We start from the raw sequence: 16886 nt of genomic DNA on the forward strand, positions 1-16886 counted from the left end.
TATATACTGGCATTTGAAGTCCATTCCATAAAATGCAATAAAGTGAATGTTTGTGATATGAACACAAGCCCTCAGAGAGATTCTCTACTAAAAAAAAATCATTATCTCTTCTCTGTATTGGTTTCTTTCTTTAAAACCCAACTAAAATGCCCTTATATGTTTTACACTAGCCACCAAATATTAATGTTAACAAAAGGAATTTCTTTGTACAAAGTCCTCCAAGATGATCGAGTCCAGCTGTTCCCCCAGCCCTGCCAAGGCCATCACTAAACCCTGTTCCCATATGCCACATCCACATGGCCTTTAAATCCCTCCAGGGATGAGCACTCCACCACTGCCCTGGGCAGTCTGTTCCAATGCCACCACCTTTCCAGTGAAGAAATTTTCCAAAATATCCAACCAGAGCCTCCCCTGGCCCAGCCTGAGGCCGTTCCCTCTGCTCCTGTCCCTGTTCCCTGGAGCACAGCCCGACCCCCCCGGCTGTCCCCTCCTGTCAGGAGCTGTGCAGAGCCACAAGGTCCCCCTGAGCCTCCTTTTCTCCAGGCTGAGCCCCTTCCCAGCTCCCTCAGCTGCTCCTCATATGACTTATGTTACAGACCCTTTCCCAGAAAGGCCTTCTCCAACCTGAACAATTCCCAGATTTCAGCAGGTGGCTGCCCTCAGGGCTTGCTTTCATTAGCCACAGTTTTTTTTTTATGACTTTGCTGCTTTGATGTGGCTCAGTTCTGGCACCAGGGGTGAATCCTATTTCCCTCAAGAGACAGGTGTAGTTTATGCAAGATCCATGTGCAGCAGAGACAAGGTGAGAGAATGTTGGTTATATCACAGCTTGGTTTCTGGTTGCTTTCCCAGAGGAAGAGCAAGATAGAATATCTCTGCATTCACTGTCATGGAGAAGACTCAGTATTGCTGTGAGAGAAAGCAGGAGCATCTGAAGGAGCATGCCCCAAATTTTCTCTCTGTGCCTGATTTCCTGGCAGTTTTAGGGACAGGGAGTTTTTGTTAATGTGACTTTCCATTATAAAGTTTCCATTGCTTTGGAAAATATTAACTTTGTTCTGTAGACAGACAGGCCCTACAGTTATAGCTGGAATATCCTAAAGATTTAGTTCCCAGTAATAATAGGGCTAAACCACAGCACCACCAGAGGCAAAAACTACATTATTTGAAATGAAACTTCTCATAAATATCCAGCTATGAAGTAATTTTATATCAGCTGCTCTTATATAAACTGGACAAGGCAAACTGTCCTATCCATCAACATTAAGGTTGGCAAGAAAAATTACTCTATATTCATTGTCTGCAAGTTCTGGAGATCTCCCTTTCCATTAGACTTTCCCAGGAAACACTGTGCTTGCCACTCTGAAGAACTTTGCTGGTAGCAGCACTAGCATCAACTTTGAGCTTCACCCTCCTCATGTTATTCCTATCTCTGGCTCTGCAGGGGAGGGAGGGATGGGCACCCACAGCAGCCAGGGATGACACTGCTGCTCAGACTGTCTTCTAAAAGCACCCTGAAACATTGCTGAAGTCAGAACCGTGTGGCTTCAGGGTTTTCTATTTTGTTTTCTTCCAGCTCCTCTCCAAATGCTTAGAGCATATTTGTTGCAGGTCTGCAGCAGGAGCCAGGCCAGTTTTCCAACATCCTGCTGCATGTTGAACCCAGAAGGGGCTGAGAATAGCAAGGAGCACACATGGATGTTGCTTGACACTTTCATGTCAGCCACACCCTGGTGGCAGAGGTAAGTGGGTGCCACCCAGAGCCCTACCTGTATTTGCCACCCTTTGCTGCCCACTGCCTGCAGGCCCCCCAGCCCACTGCCCATTTCTGTCCTGCTGCTTGTAGCTGGCAGCATGTGCAAGACTCTTTCTTGTGTTGCTCTTTTATTCTCCGGGTTTGTGGGCCAAGGTCTGATGTTTTCCCCAAGCCCTGGTGTCTTTGGAGCCCTGCTGTATCTGGTAGCACTTCCATGTCACTAGTGATGTACACAGCAACTACCTTTGACACAAAAATTGCTTCACTCTGTGTGAAACTGCAGTAAAACATGACACCTGAAAGTACTGTGGTCTGTGCAAAATAGAGGGCTAATGGAAAAATGTTGCAGTACAGCTAGTCTGTAACTGAACAAGATAAATCTGGCCATAACAAATCCAATTCAGCTGACCAAGCTCATTCTAGAAAAGAGGTAACAGAGACCTCAGCCAACCCTGTTCAAACTTAAACGCAGATACTCCACTGGCCAGAGAGCTGGGCAGAGAGAGGTCTCATCCAGTCAGCTATCTGGGTCTGGAAGATTCAAAGCCTGATTAAAAAGGGCAGCCATAATAAACTCGTTGCTGTTTGCTGACGATGGATCAGTGTGTGTCATGTGTCTGTCTCCAACCCATAACCCCACATAACAGAAAGGCATTGCCAAAACAAAGACAGAAGGTGGACAAAAGTTCGTGGCTTCCTCTCAACGGGAAGAGGAGCGATGATGGCTTTTGCTCTATACAGCAATACATGATGGAAGTGTACAGAAAAAGGCTTAAGAGGAGCAGGCTGGCTTTGCCAGACTGTAAATGTGGGCAGGGCATATGGGTGAAATGTCTTTCTGGCATTTTCTGTGAAAGTCTCCTGCTGCAACTCTCACCTCTCAAGAGAATGACTTCAGGGAAATGCACGATTAACAGCTGGTGATGTTTGCGCGCCACCTTTTTGTTCTGGGATGGGAGGCTCGGGTGTTTCTGGATAAGACTGCAGAGCTTTCAGAAATTTAGTCTACTTAAAGGACAAGAGACACTGAACAGGCTTGAAAAGAACCTTGATATATCTGGCCCCTTGGAAAGAAATAACTTGTAGGAAGGTGAGTCAGTAAGCCTGTATTGAAACAAACCCAGCATTTGGTACCAGCACAGTGCTATCAGCCACTTTCGTCTTTTCAAGTTAAAATTTGTCTGCAGTGACCAACAATAAATATGCTGAAATACATAACAGGAGACATCTACAGTGAGCCACTGTTGGAGACACGTGCAAGGTGAGTCACCAAAAGTCTGTTCAAAGACTTTCATGGAAACATCAGCTTACAGGTAGGGGACAGACTTTTTTTTTTTTTTTTTTTTTTTTTATTTTGAAAAACTCAAAACTGGGCTTGTAAGGAGAATGAGTTACGTCCTTCTGTTAGCCATTGCTGGTGCTTTCATGGAAAAATCAACTTTAAGGTGGGGGACAGATTTTTTTTTTTTTTTTTTTTTTTTAATGATATGTGAAACCTTAAAAAATAAACCTACATTTTAACCTACAAAAAAATAATTAAAATCTTCTTGAAATATGCAAAATTTATTTTAAAAATTATAATTTAATTATACAATTATAGTCTAATAGCTCCACTGCATATTAGGGAACAATTGCTTTCTTAAAGCTCATAGCAGAATCATTTACTTGATGCTGGAGAATAAGTTAATTATGGATCTCCTGCCTTTGATTAATGGATTTAATAATCATGTTACAGTAGGATTAACTTATAGTTAATGTGCTTACAGCACTAATGATGAGATGAAAGCAGTGTCAGCACATTGGACTGGCCCCAGAAAAGGCCCCGTCTGGAGATCCCAGGACTGCACCAGTCAGCACTTCTGGGAGGATCCAGCACATGGCATCAGTCATCCCCATTTGCCACTTACTTCAACAAAATTAAATACTGCTCTCAGGTGAGCTAAGCACCTTGACTTAAGCTCAGTTCTGGATACTGTGGGGGGAGAAGTTTTCCTAGGAGATGGATACAATAGCAGGTAATACACATACCCACTGGGCACGGCCACCTGTAGCCTGCTGTGAGCCAGTATAACAGGCTGAACATTCTTTAATGCTTCTTTTGGGCACATCATACAAGTATAAAATACCTTGGATAGAAACATACTGAGTCAGCCGAGATTTCTTAAGGAACCTCAAGTACAGGTAATTAGTACAGCCGAAGAGACAGAGTACTCTAGTTTCTAAACTCGACTCCAGATATTTAAGGAAAGGAACCACTGCAGGACAGAGAAGGTAGAAGGACCACGTGGAAGATTTTTGTATTTTGCTGTTATTCCTTACAGGACTCCTGTGCCTATGCAGGAACCAGGTCTGCAAGTCTGGCTGGAGTTGAATTGATAAACCTTCACTTACTTAAAACTCATGTTGACACAAATAAAAACAGAACAAAGAGCCAAACCATATTTTGTCTGAAGGAGCAGTACCTCAAAAGTCACCAACAACAGAATTTCAAGCTGCATCAGCCACATACCTTACCTATTATGATACAAAGCAGAACAACGTGATACAAATCAGAAGCTGAGTGTAATACAGCCCTGGGCCGCTTTGCTGGGTCCCCTCCCTGCCCATCATCCAGCCTGTGTTTCCACAGGAAAGCAGCAGAACTCCTTGCACTGATCATGCCATATGGAAATACTGGGGGAAAGCTGGGGAAATTGCTGCACAGCCCACACAGCCCTTCCTGCTGTGAGACCAGGGCATGTGAATGCTGCTCCACCTCCCTGTTCAGGACATGATTCTCCAAGGTGTCATTTCCCAGCTGATGGCAGCCAGCTCGCCATCACTGCAGCCTCCTGCCCTCTCTGGGGCTGTGAGCTCCCGTGCCCGTGCCCTGCAGGCAGCACCTGGGGGCTGCTGGCTGAAAGCACAGGGCACGGTGCTGGTTGTCCTGCAGCTCCGGTGGTGACATGCATCCACTGCTGCTTGTGTTTCCTTCTGGGATATACTTAGGGTTTATTCAAGGTTTGTCCTGAAAATCAACACTTTTTTCCCTACCAAAGCAAGCTTCAAGGATTAGAGACATCCTGAAATAATGCATCTTTTATTCCAGAAGCAGATGAGCAGATGGGACTATGCCTTTAATGTGCCTCTTCAAACCCAGCTGTGCATCCTGCTCTCTCTCCCTCCCCCTGCTCTGCTCTGACTGCCACACATCCATCCAGTGTGGGGAGTTCTCTTCAGCTTGTCACAGCTGGCTTGATAATGAAAGACATTCAGAGATTTACCAGGCCATTTCTCCATGTCATACCACAGTGATTTAACCTCAATTTGTTCCAGGTGATCTCAGGAGTCTGTGACCAAGTAACCCTCAGCTGCAGATCATCTGCCAGGTGGCAGTTCTTTAAACGAGACTGCAGGCACTTCCAGTTCTTAATTTAGAGGCTGAACCCACCAAGAATTCAGATTACATGAGTCAGGTAAATGCCAAAAATGCTTTCTAGGGTATCTATGATGGGTTTCCTCTGTCCCAGCTCACAGAAGGTACTTCCTTATGATACACTCACTGTTTTTCAGCACTAAGATCCCAAGTTTCCTGAGAGATGCCAGACAAACCTCACCCTTACCAGGGGTGTTGCTGGCCTGCAGCTCCTTCCTGCTCTGGCTCCACTTTGCTCACATGGCTTCACCCCTATAAATATTCCTTTCCTTCATATGAGCCTTAGCAAATCCTTGTCCTATAGGTTCTCATCCCCTAAGCTGTACAGACAGATAATAAAATAGACTGTGGTGACTAGACCCTATAATGCAAAACTAAATGTCCAATTAGGACTTGATAAAGAAATGTGAAATAAAACGCATCAAACAGGACAAAATAATGAATTTCCTATTAAATTGAGGTTACTTTTTTTTTTCTGACTCTCAATGTTAAAAGCATCAATTACACACATAATTTACTTGCTTACAGTCTGATTCAGAGTTCAAAGCAACAACTTGCACATATAGAATATTATTTATCCCAGTGATCAGAGGAAAAAACTCAGTGCCCTGCAGGTGTCTCTAGGGTGGCTTTGAGAAGTGTTATCAGTGTAGGCTGGGGGAAATTGCATTTTGTGCTTTTTAGGAAAAGGAAGTGATTTTGAAGCAGCCTGCTACTTAACTCAAATGAAGAGGTAATCTCAAATAGTGCAGATGGTACGGGAGCTGAATTTAGGAAAAACCATGGAAATGTTTGGGATGAAAAGTAGATATATGACCTCAAAACATTTGGCTTTGTGAATGCAGCCAGAGGATGCAAGGCTGGTACAACAAAATGCATCCTTCACTGAGCTCATGCAAGGAGTTACACACTATGAACAAAAAAAAGAGGAGGAAATGCTGCTTGTGGAAGATTTTAAGAAAAGTAGGCCAGAAGCATGACTTCTCTTTTATTGCAGCTTCTTAACATTGTCCTAGTTTTATGTGTTTGTCTTCAAACTGTGATGCTCGTAGGGTTGTTTTAAGCTAGCACCCAGAGACATTTCCTTTGTAGGTAGTGGTGATCTTTGACCCATGGCATTGGGCTGCAGGTCCATGATGCTTCACTTCCACCCCCACAGCCAGGAGGATGAATTGCTGGTGAGCTGCATGTAGTCTGAACAATGGTAACAGCAGCCTGTGGGCTACAAAATCTCAGCAGCAGGGTAAAGGAAGGGAGATTTCTGCCAGGAGACAGGGAGCATGTCTAAATCCTGAGACGGAGAAAGAACTCCATCTTTGGAGTGCAACATCTGGTGAGAAATGACCCTGCAAAGCCATCTCCCTGAACTGGCAGCCATATACACACAGAAAAGCACAGAAGGAAATCCAAGCTACCTCTTTCATTTTCCTTCATAACCTGCAGTGTAAGCACATCTTAAGAAACTAAGGCAAAGAAGTGCTTTGAAAAGATGAGCACAGCATCTGACACTTAGCAGAATCTCCTTCTGAAGCTATAGCAATTTGCTCACGTTTGCCTGTGCTCTAAACCTTTGCACATTGTTCTCAGAACCAAACATGGACTACATTATTTTGTGTTGCAAAGCACAGACACCCATAAACACTGAACAGAAAATATATGGAGAGACAAACAATGGGTCCTTTAATGATTACAGGCATCTTTGATCTTAAACCTGAGAGTTTAAAGTCAATGCCGGCTGACTTGGATTGCCTCTTGCTTGTACAGAGCCTGTAAATAAAGTGTTAATTCAGAGCCCCTAGCTGTGATCAGGAATGGATCACATTTGGTATTGCACCAAGCTCTAGTCTCTAGAGTACTGGCTAAGCCCCAGGGCACTGGGGTTTTGGGTGCTACTTTGTACATATATTCATCTTTTTGTGGACATCTATTTTGCCTGATGTAGGGGAGGGCCACTCATAGCAGTGACTTTTTTCATTTTACACTCCTTTTCCCTGTTCCCCTTTCCACAATAGCTGCAATGTAATGTTCCAGTAGAGCAAGGCTTTGCAAATTTGGCTCAATGAGACATGGAGCAAACAGCTTTTCAGAGAGCTTCAACTCAGCTGTCAGAAGGGGCAGTTTGGTCTCTGTGCAAGCAGTACTCACATTCCAAACTGCATTAGGGAAAAGCTGCTGGGTCTTGATGCATTTTTATTATCAGTTCCAGATTAGGAATCTGATACTAATTTTTCCTTAAAGCCTGTGTTTGGAGTACAGCTTATATTCTAAAACAAAATCAGGATTGTGATGTTTTTCTCTCACTAGCTTGCTCTTTTTTTGGTTTGCTTTTTTTTTCCTCTCCCTGGCTTTACTCCAAGGACCTTTTCTTCTTTTTGTTACACTCTCGAGATGAAGCACCGTATGGTTACAGCAGTGCTGGTAGCACTGGTACAGGTTTCACAGAGTTTCCCTGCCTTGTACCACCGAGGCTGGTGGAGGCTGCTAAGGGAAGGAGATAGTTGTGGAAAATGTGATTTGGCACTCTGCTCTGAGCCCAAGGACTGTCCAGCTGGGGCTGTGCTGGATCGCTGTGGCTGCTGTCCGGAATGTGGGAATGTGGAAGGTCAGATCTGCGACTTGGACCAGGGCAATCATTTTTATGGGCAGTGCGGGGATCACCTCGAGTGCAGGTTGGATGCTGATGAAGCAAGGTTTGGGGAAGTCCCTGAACCCCAGTGTGTGTGCAAATCTCAAGAAAGCATCTGTGGACCTGATGGGAAAACCTACGAAAACATCTGTCAGTTCAACAAGGCTTATGCTGCGAAAAGAAACATCAGCATGAAACATAAAGGGCCATGTGAATCAGGTAATGTGTACATAGGCACTTCCAAACTGAAAAAAGAGCTGATTCTTATCTTCAGATGTGCTACTAGTTACTCTAGCCTAATGTCATTAAACTAATACTGTGTTTCTGTTACAATTATCATTATTCTGTTTTAATGCTACTTTGTGTTAAACATGTGTTTCAGCATCTGGTACTTAATCTTTGTTATAAACCTTTGTATTAGACTAGTGGATTAAATCTCATGGTAGCTAAAAAGGCATCAATCTACAGCCTGGGTCTGTTCTGAATAATCAGAGTATGATTATTTTTTTAATTTTAAAGTGGTGATAGTAAAGCAGATCTCATTATATATATATATATATATATATATATCCTTTTTGGTAAAAAGAACAGAGCTGTTAATTAAACCCTGTCTTCTTCTATTGCCCCTGCTTCACTGCTTACCATGTATCCTCACAGGTAGATACACACATGCACACATGTACCTGTGTGTTCTCTTTATATATATATATATATATATATATATATATATATATATATATATATATATCCTGTGTCTACATGTATACATATACACACACAGGTACATGTGTGCATGTGTGTATCTACCTGTGAGGATACATGGTAAGCAGTGAAGCAGGGGCAATAGAAGAAGACAGGGTTTAATTAACAGCTCTGTTCTTTTTACCAAAAAGGTCCAAACTAATCCAATTCAGAATCATCATAAAATCTAGCTAATCCATGAAAGAGAAATCAAAATAGTAAAACAAAATCAAGCTGAAACAATTTCCTTAAAGGACTCTTAAAGTGCACAGTTGTCTCTGGTCATTGTTAGTGGAAGGATTCTTAGGTGGGTGTACAGGGGACTCTGCTCCCTGCTCATATGCTGTTCTCTTTCTTTGCATTACTACAAGTCATTACTACTGGGCATCTATCACTTAAGACATGACTATAAAATGAAAATGTGAAGAGGCTTTTGTTTGTTTCTAAATGAGAAACTACTGTGGGTTTTTAAGTTAATCAAATATTTTCTCAAACGAAGTAGAAGAGGTCTGTGGGTCACAAATGGGTCACAGCTCAAGGAATCTGAAATTGCAGCTCTGGCAAAAGACTGGGAGTAACTCAGGTATATTTCACCTGCTCTTCTCTAGTAGTCTTAGACTGTATGCTGTGGTTTTGTATTTAATGAACAAGGGATATTGACCACTTAGAAAAAGTGATGAACAGTTAATATCAGGCTTCTTTTCTCTTTCTCTACCTGCAAGAGAAGGATCCATTAGAGAACCCTTTATTTGCTATCAGGGTATTAAGCTGGGAAACGAGGCTTGTCAGGAAAGGGACATGCACGCCAGCCTGCAGTACAGCTGAAGTCTGTTAGCTTGGGAAGGAGTCTTTCTTTGGGACTCGGTAGCAGTAGTTCTTGTGGCATGACCCCTCCAGCAAGATTTCGGCCAGAAGTGCCCCTCCCTTAGCGAGTGTCGGTAAGTCTGCACCAGCGGCATCTGCTCAGGCGCACAGGCTTAAAGCAGTGGTCCCTCTAATTAATTTAACAGAACTGTCCGCGTACAAGAGACTTTTCAATTTGGAAGTACTACCACTTTTAATTGCTGCTGTCATCCAGCAGCCCCCAGTCACCCCCGAGGCGCCTCGCACTGCTGCTCCTCCAGCAGAAGGATCTTGGCTGCTCTGCTCCGTACGCAGGCATCACCCCCAGCGCTTTCCCACTGCTTCCCTGGCTCCCCGGAAAAGCCGGAGCCTCCCTCCAGGAATGCAGAGAATTATCCTCGCCGCTCGGCTTACTGAATTGTACAGAAGCCTGCGGAAAGTTCACAGCCGTGTCACTGCTGCGCAGTTCAGTTAAGAAAGACGCTGTGGCGGAGGAAAGCCCCCAGCTGGAGCACGCCCGCGCTGGGCAGGGCGCTGGGCTGGCAGCGACCGGGGTCACAAATGCCCTTCTCCTGGCCTCGAGCTGCCGCTCTCCGCGCTGGCTCGGAATCCCTAGAGCCCGGACGGAGCCCGGGGCGCGGAGGGGCTGCAGCGGGCTCGGAGGGGCTACAGCGGGCTCGGGGGGGCTCGGAGGGGCTCGGAGGGGCTGCAGCGGGCTCGGAGGGGCTGCAGCGGGATCGGAGGGGCTCAGAGGGGCTGCAGCGGGCTCGGAGGGGCGCGGAGGGGCTGCAGCGGGCTCGGGGGTCTCGGAGGGGCCGCCACGGGCGCGGCTGTCCCGGGAGCCCGCAGCCCAGCCCGGGCCGGCAGGGCACCGCGCTCCGCCCCGCCCCGCGGGCAGCTGGTGACAAAAGGCAGCAGGATCCTGGCTCTGAGAGCAGCGAACGCTGCAGCACGGGCTGTCCTCACGGCAATTTGCATGCGAAACAAACACTGAGCACTGTGGGGTTTTGGTACCAAGCTATAAATATAACCTTCACTCAGCTCAAAGTACTTTGTTTTGTTTTTCTCTCCTTCAAAGCATCTGCTGTTTCCTCTTGATGCCAAACGGACTAATTGTATACAGCAACCAATGAATAAATAAATAACAATAAACTCCTTTCATCAGAGGAATACAGCCTTTCATCTTTCTTCTCTTGCCAGAAAAAGGAGAAGAAAAAGGCCTAGCTCGCTAAAAAATCATGGAAAAAAATATTTATTTTCCTGAAAACCAGTTTTGATCAGTTTATTTAATAATTCACCAAGGTTTCTAAGTACATTGATTATATACAGATTCTCCACACTTAAACCATCCCCATTCACATTCAAACATTTCTCATTGATAATTTAATGAACTAACAGAACAATATAGCAGTGATTCGCTTTATATTTAGCTGTGCCACGTGATTTATTTTAAATGTAAATTTTGGCGTAAAAACAAATAAGCCACAAAAATTTATGCCATTTCCATCTAATCAGACATATATTAGCAAAAATTAATCCTAAACAATATGAGAAAAATATCCTATTAATTAAGTAATTAATTGGTCTGGAGTGATGTCAGGTTTATTGTGAAAGGTAAAAGTATTTTGACTTTTCCTGGCTTCTGGTTTACATCTTCTATTATGCAGAGGGATAATTTGTGACTGAATGGGACCGTAAAAGGAAAGAAGCAGCTCCTGCCCATTCAGCTCTGGACGCCAGGACACAAGAACATTTTCCTTAGCTATCAACAAAAATTTATCTATTCCAGGAATCAAAATGACACAGTACAGCTCTGTTTCTAATCAGTTATGCAAACAAAATACACACAGATATCATGGGAGAATTTGTCTGAACACAAAACCTGAAACATTCAAAAATAAAGTTTATAAACTTCTGTTTAAATTGTAGAATGTTACTTTAATTTTCTTCCACAAAACACAGCAAAATGATATTGTGAGGTTGTAGTGTTTTATTTCTGAAGTTTGGGTGGACAGTGAAAGTACTGGCGGTGTGCTGACATTCAGAAAGGGCAGTTTGGTTAGATCAGAACTGCTGCTTGCTGTGGGTTTGGTCTCAGGTGAGGCCAGCCCTGGACTCAGCTGCAGGACTGGGATCAAGCCCAGACACTTCCCAGCTGTCTGCTGTATTCTCCTCACAGTTAATGGAAAGAAGGGCATTCCTGGTGTGGAATTATCCTAGTGCACGGCAGTGCTGGACAGCTGCAATGTGGATTTGTAATTCAGACCTTTGTGCACTCCAGACTCCAGGAGTGTTCTGTGGGTGGCTGAGCCATGGCTGGGACAGTGACACGGGCAGGACCCAGTCCTTGGCCACACATCAGCGTTGGCAGGGGATCCACAGGACACCTGAGTTAGCAGCACAACAAAAATACTCACCAGGCAATATCTGCCTATTTGAAAAGTTTTTTACACTGTCTCTGTGTGGGAACAATTTAAAAAACTCCTGTGAGTCAATGCAGACTTTTGGTTTCTTTTGTACATTTTAGGCTTAACTACAGTGGATTTATCATTAAAAGGAATGGGGTTTCAATTCATTTTAAGATTTAAAAGTATATTTTAATATCAAACCCTCTGTGATCAGTTCATAGGCAAAAAAAAAATAATGAAAATTCTCATCCAAGATATCCAGTTAATGCTGATTTGAATAAAGATTTTTGAAATAACAGATTCTGAATGTACAGTTCTCATGAAAGAGCAAGCATTTAAGGATTTAATTTCCTAGTTTGAAAAAAACTTACTTTTAAAGAGTAGCAAGATTTTTAATGAGTCATTTATAAATGGGAATATTGATAGTTTTCTGTATAATTTATTTGCAATTAATTTTAATCAGGATGCATTTAATATTTTCTGCGCACACACTCATCCTTAAAAACTGACAAACGTGTTATAAATTGTTGCTTGAAAACATGGAACAGGCTGTTACAGTTTCAAATGCCAAAGAATAAATGCTGCACCTATGTATTGATTCAAATATTGCAAGTAAAAATATATTATTTACTTGAAGTTTCTATTTCCAAGCATCTGGGATGCGTGGAAAAAAAATAATTCAATACAACTCAAGTCACCCAGAAAATGCATTCCTTTTTGAGCACTGGTCTGGAAATAGAAAACAGGTTTTAGAAGGAAAAACATTTCTTGTTGTCGACAAACAGATCAGGGGGAACAAAGCAGAGATCTCCAACACAGGAAATCTGTGCTAACAGCAAATCCAGTGTTTTGTCTCTGGCGCCGGACATGCTCATCCCGGGCCGAGCCGGAGATGGGCAGCGCTCGCACGCCCGGCGGGACGGACGCGCCCGCGGTGCGCTGCGGAAGCGCCGGGGATGGCTCCGCTGCCTCCAGCCCCGGCCTGGCTCCCTCTCGCGGCTGCCTACTGCTTTTGCTCCGGGAAAAGGGAAAAAGGAGAATTCCGAGGCAATCAATAAACGCTGGAGGGGGTGACAGTGCGAGAACAGGAGGAAACAAGTGGAAATGTAACAAGTATAATAAGCATAACATGAAACCTTATGGAAATAATTGAATTTCAATCCTTTTCATTCTTAACACCAATATTGGATGACATCAATAGCGATTGAGGATAAATGTAAAATTCATTAATGCTGTTGTAACTTGTGACTTTCATGGGTAACAGTGCTCGACAATGTTTAGCAGCTTTAAGGCAAAGATGTACTCAGAAAACGCCAGCAACAGCAGTGTTTTGGCTTTCGGCTAACCAAAATGTGACACATTCAGAGCTGTCACACAATCCAGTCACCCTGTGACTCATGTGCTGCCAGTTTCCTGTGGTTTCCTCTGGAGCCCAGGGCGGGCACTGGTGGCTCTGCTGGGGGAGCCCGAGCCTGCTCCACAATGACAGCTCAGGGGGCAAAATAAAGCCCTCGATTTCAGCTTGGATTCCACAATCATCTGCAAGGGGGAAAACAGACATGAATAAGCATTCTCAGAAAACACAGACACAAGGTTTTCTGAACTTTAAACGGTGCTTGGAACCATGTGGCTCTTCACAGTGTGTGAGATCCAAAAGGTAAACACAATCTGATGATATCCTGTGAAGCAGGGATTAATGTTAACAAACCTTTTGTTTGTGTTCTTTGTGTACTGCCTCCTAAAGCACCCTGTTGGTTCTTTGCAGCTCCTGTTATTTCTGTGCCACCTCAGGATATCCAGAATTACACTGGCAATGATGTCATTTTTGGCTGTGAGGTGTCAGCCTATCCTATGCCACAGCTTGAATGGAAAAAAAAGGGGAATAAAATGTTTCTGCCAGGAGATGACACCCACGTCTCCGTACAGGTAAAACTTGAATTTACCTTTCCATCCAGTTTGGGAACAGGAGCAGGGTGGTTAATCTGTGAGTTCCTCCTACAGAACACAACACTGTTGCAATAAATAGATTCCCAGTAGGGGCCCTGTGACTGTGCAAAGAATGATGATTTCTGTCAGTGCTTCGGCAGTCCCAGCACAAGGAACAACAGCCAGGGTACCACTTATGCTTCTTTAGGAGACTTTACTCCAAGCCAGCTGAAACTGTCATGAAGTGTGAAAGTGCCCATGGAATGTCGTACCAACCCATGAAACCTGGCTGCTGAGTGTCAGCTTGGTCAGGCCCCCTTAGCCCTAACAACTCCCCCAGAGTCACTCCCTGTCTCAGCCTGAGTTTGAGCTGCTTTGAAGAATCAGCAAGTGCTGCTGGGACAAGGGACAGGAGGAGCAGAGTGGTGTGAAGGAGAGCAGGAATGTGAGCACCGTGCAAGGTAGTGAAGGTGAAAGAGCAGAGATGGGAAAGCGTGAACAGAGGTGCAGAGCAACAAGAAGGTAAAGCACAATGCAGCAAGAATAAGCAGAATCAAAGCATGATGGCATCAAAAAGAAGCAAAAGTTGTAATGATATTTAGTCCATCCACAATCATTTTCAGAAATATCATGGTGTCTCCTAGCTACTTAATTTCAACCATTTCTTTTCTCCTCAAAGGCAAGAGGTGGGCCTCAGAAGTATGGTGTGACAGGCTGGCTGCAGATTCAAGGCCTCAAAAAATCAGATGAAGGCATTTATATCTGCCACACCAAGAATAAGCATGGTGCAACATATGCCTCTGCAAGATTGAAAGTCATTGATGGTAATTTTTTTTTTTTTTTGGATGTAAAAAATATAAAAATGCATACAAGCAGGATGCAAAGGATGGGGTTGTTGGAATGAAAATGAAGCATAGGAGAAATTACCCAAAAGTGACCATATTTTCACTCTTCTGTGTGCTTTTATTTTACTTTATCCCATAACAGTTTATATAGTAATATTTTGCTGCAAATTATACCAGCTTCCAAAAAACAGAAAGCTGTGGATTGGAGCCATACAGCTGAGACACATTATTCCACCGTCCTTATCCCAGAGAAGTCCTTTGATGTTAGCAGGACCCAGAACAACAGCTGGGGTAACTGTTTGAATCTTTGAATCATGGCAGGTTTGCTTAGCTGTTTATTTTTCATAAAATTAGGAAGGAAACAGTTGTTGTTCCTCAATGAGAGTGGTTCGAAAGATGTAAGAAATAACTTTTCTATTGATTTGCTTTGGGCCCAGCCCTGAAGAACAATAACTTTCTTCCTCCATGGAGAACTGTTTTTCCTGGCAAATTCAGGAAAAAGATGCATTGTCATATTTACCTCCTGGTCTAGGGGAGTTTGTCATTTGTCCAGTTTCTATAAATGGCTTTCAAAGCTTCATTTTCTCTGGGAATATTTGAAGATGCACAGGAGGTGCAGAAGACGGATACCATAGTTTATTAGAATTAGGAATTAAATGCATTTTAAACATGTCCTCAGCACAGGAAAGACATGGACCTGTTAAAGTGGGTCCAGAGGAGGCCACGGAGATGCTCCAAGTGCTGCAGCACCTCTGCTCTAGAGATAGGCTGAGCAAGCTGCGGTGTTAACCCTGGGGAAGAGAAGGCTTTGAGGAGATCCCAGCACCTTTCCAGTCCCTAAACGGGGAGTACTAGAAGGAGGGAGAGGGACTTTTTGTACAGGCAGATAGTGGTTGGACAAGGGAGAATAGTTTTAAATTAAAACAGGAGAGATTTAGATTAGATGTTAGGAAGAAATTCTTTACTCAGAGTGTGGTGAAGTACTGACACAGGTTTTTCAAAGCTGTGGCTGCCCCATCCCTGAAGTGTCCAAGGCCAGGTTGGACACGACTTGGAGCAGCCTGAAACAGAGGAAGTGTCCCTGTCCATGGCAGGGAGTGGAACGAGATAAGGTCTAAGATCCATTTCAAACCAATCTATTCTGGGATTCCATGGTTCTGTATAGAAATTTGCTCATGACTTTCCGTGGTATGAGATCAAGCTATTGGCTAAAACCCCTGTCCTTTTCATAGATAACAAGGATTCAGAAAATCTGGGCTTGCTGTACAAATCCAAACCCAACCCTTCCTCTGTGTTCCTATCTTCAGCTAATTTAATCTGGATTCAATTACATCTTGCAGGCCCGTCTCCTGCATTTGCATTTACTGCTGGCAGTAGAAGCGTGAGCTACAGCATGGAATACGAGGAGTATTATGACAATTCTGATGAGGAAGATGATGAAGAATACGAATCCGGGAACTACGATAATGAAAACAATTCTGAATAGTAATTTTATACATCTCTTGTGCAAATCCTTTCACACTGTTATATTTACCAGTAGTCTCTGTTCTGAAAATGGCTCCTCTGATAACACACATACTCACTTGTGTATCCACCTTCCCGAAATGCAGCTTTGGATGAAGTGTATCATGCTACTCACCAGAAGTAAAAACATTTGTAACACCATATATTTAGACTATTAAATAAAATGCTTCAGTGTGCACCTTTCTACTAAGTATGCCAAAGGGATGCGATTTTATATTAATTTTTAAATTATCTTGTAATTTCTTTCACACATTCTAATTTGTTGAGCAAAAATGCCAACAGTTAAACAAAATTTTTATTTTGTATCAATTTTCTTTTTTTCGGTAAAGTACTAAGAAATATCAAGAGATGGTTCACATGGCAACAAGCCTAAGTAAGTATGGAGGTTGCAAAACAGTCTTTAATCTCCTTAGTTGATGTTTTCTTGAAAGTTTCAGCAGGATTTTCCTTCTCATTTGAAATTTTCTGTATCTCATCAAAGGTGAATTATCTGTCTTTTGGGGAATGTTTTTGTTTACTGTTAATAGATACATGAAGCAATCACAGTCTAAAGGCAGTAAGTACTGTTTTGCAGTCAATACTCAAACACAGCCAGAAAAGATTCTTTGTGCATTCAAACCTCTGAGCACACCTTTGGGCTCCTTGTAACAGCTCCTGCATTGCTCCCCACGGCAATAGCTCCCTCCCAGCAGTCTCGGAGCAGTTCAGGGCTTGGGATCATGATCACCCCCCTCAACAGGATGCTGGTTGGTGGGCATTCCTGCAGTTTAACAGCAGCAGCTGCTCTATAGCTCGATGCATG

The 16886-nt window shown here is 43.5% G+C and overlaps 1 protein-coding gene across 1 annotated transcript; it reads left to right on the forward strand.

The window, feature by feature from the left end:
• The first annotated feature begins 7346 nt into the window (after window positions 1-7346).
• On the forward strand, window positions 7347-16046 carry LOC121355130 (kazal-type serine protease inhibitor domain-containing protein 1-like). Its single transcript, XM_041470329.1, has 4 exons — window positions 7347-8016; window positions 13555-13715; window positions 14395-14539; window positions 15901-16046. Exons 1-4 carry the CDS (start codon window positions 7560-7562, stop codon window positions 16044-16046), a joined length of 909 nt encoding a protein of 302 aa, XP_041326263.1. The 5' UTR covers window positions 7347-7559.
• The last annotated feature ends 840 nt before the right edge of the window (window positions 16047-16886 follow it).

This window comes from Pyrgilauda ruficollis, unplaced genomic scaffold, assembly GCF_017590135.1.
Source record: "Pyrgilauda ruficollis isolate IOZ18807 unplaced genomic scaffold, ASM1759013v1 scaffold105, whole genome shotgun sequence".
NCBI classification, from domain to species: Eukaryota; Metazoa; Chordata; class Aves; order Passeriformes; family Passeridae; genus Pyrgilauda; species Pyrgilauda ruficollis.

Coding starts and splice junctions, on each gene's coding strand:
- LOC121355130 (XM_041470329.1), top strand. CDS start 7,560: ATGAAGCACCGTATGGTTACAGCAGTGCTGGTAGCACTGGTACAGGTT. Junction 13,716..14,394: donor ACACCCACGTCTCCGTACAG/GTAAAACTTGAA, acceptor TTCTCCTCAAAG/GCAAGAGGTGGGCCTCAGAA. Junction 14,540..15,900: donor AAGATTGAAAGTCATTGATG/GTAATTTTTTTT, acceptor TACATCTTGCAG/GCCCGTCTCCTGCATTTGCA.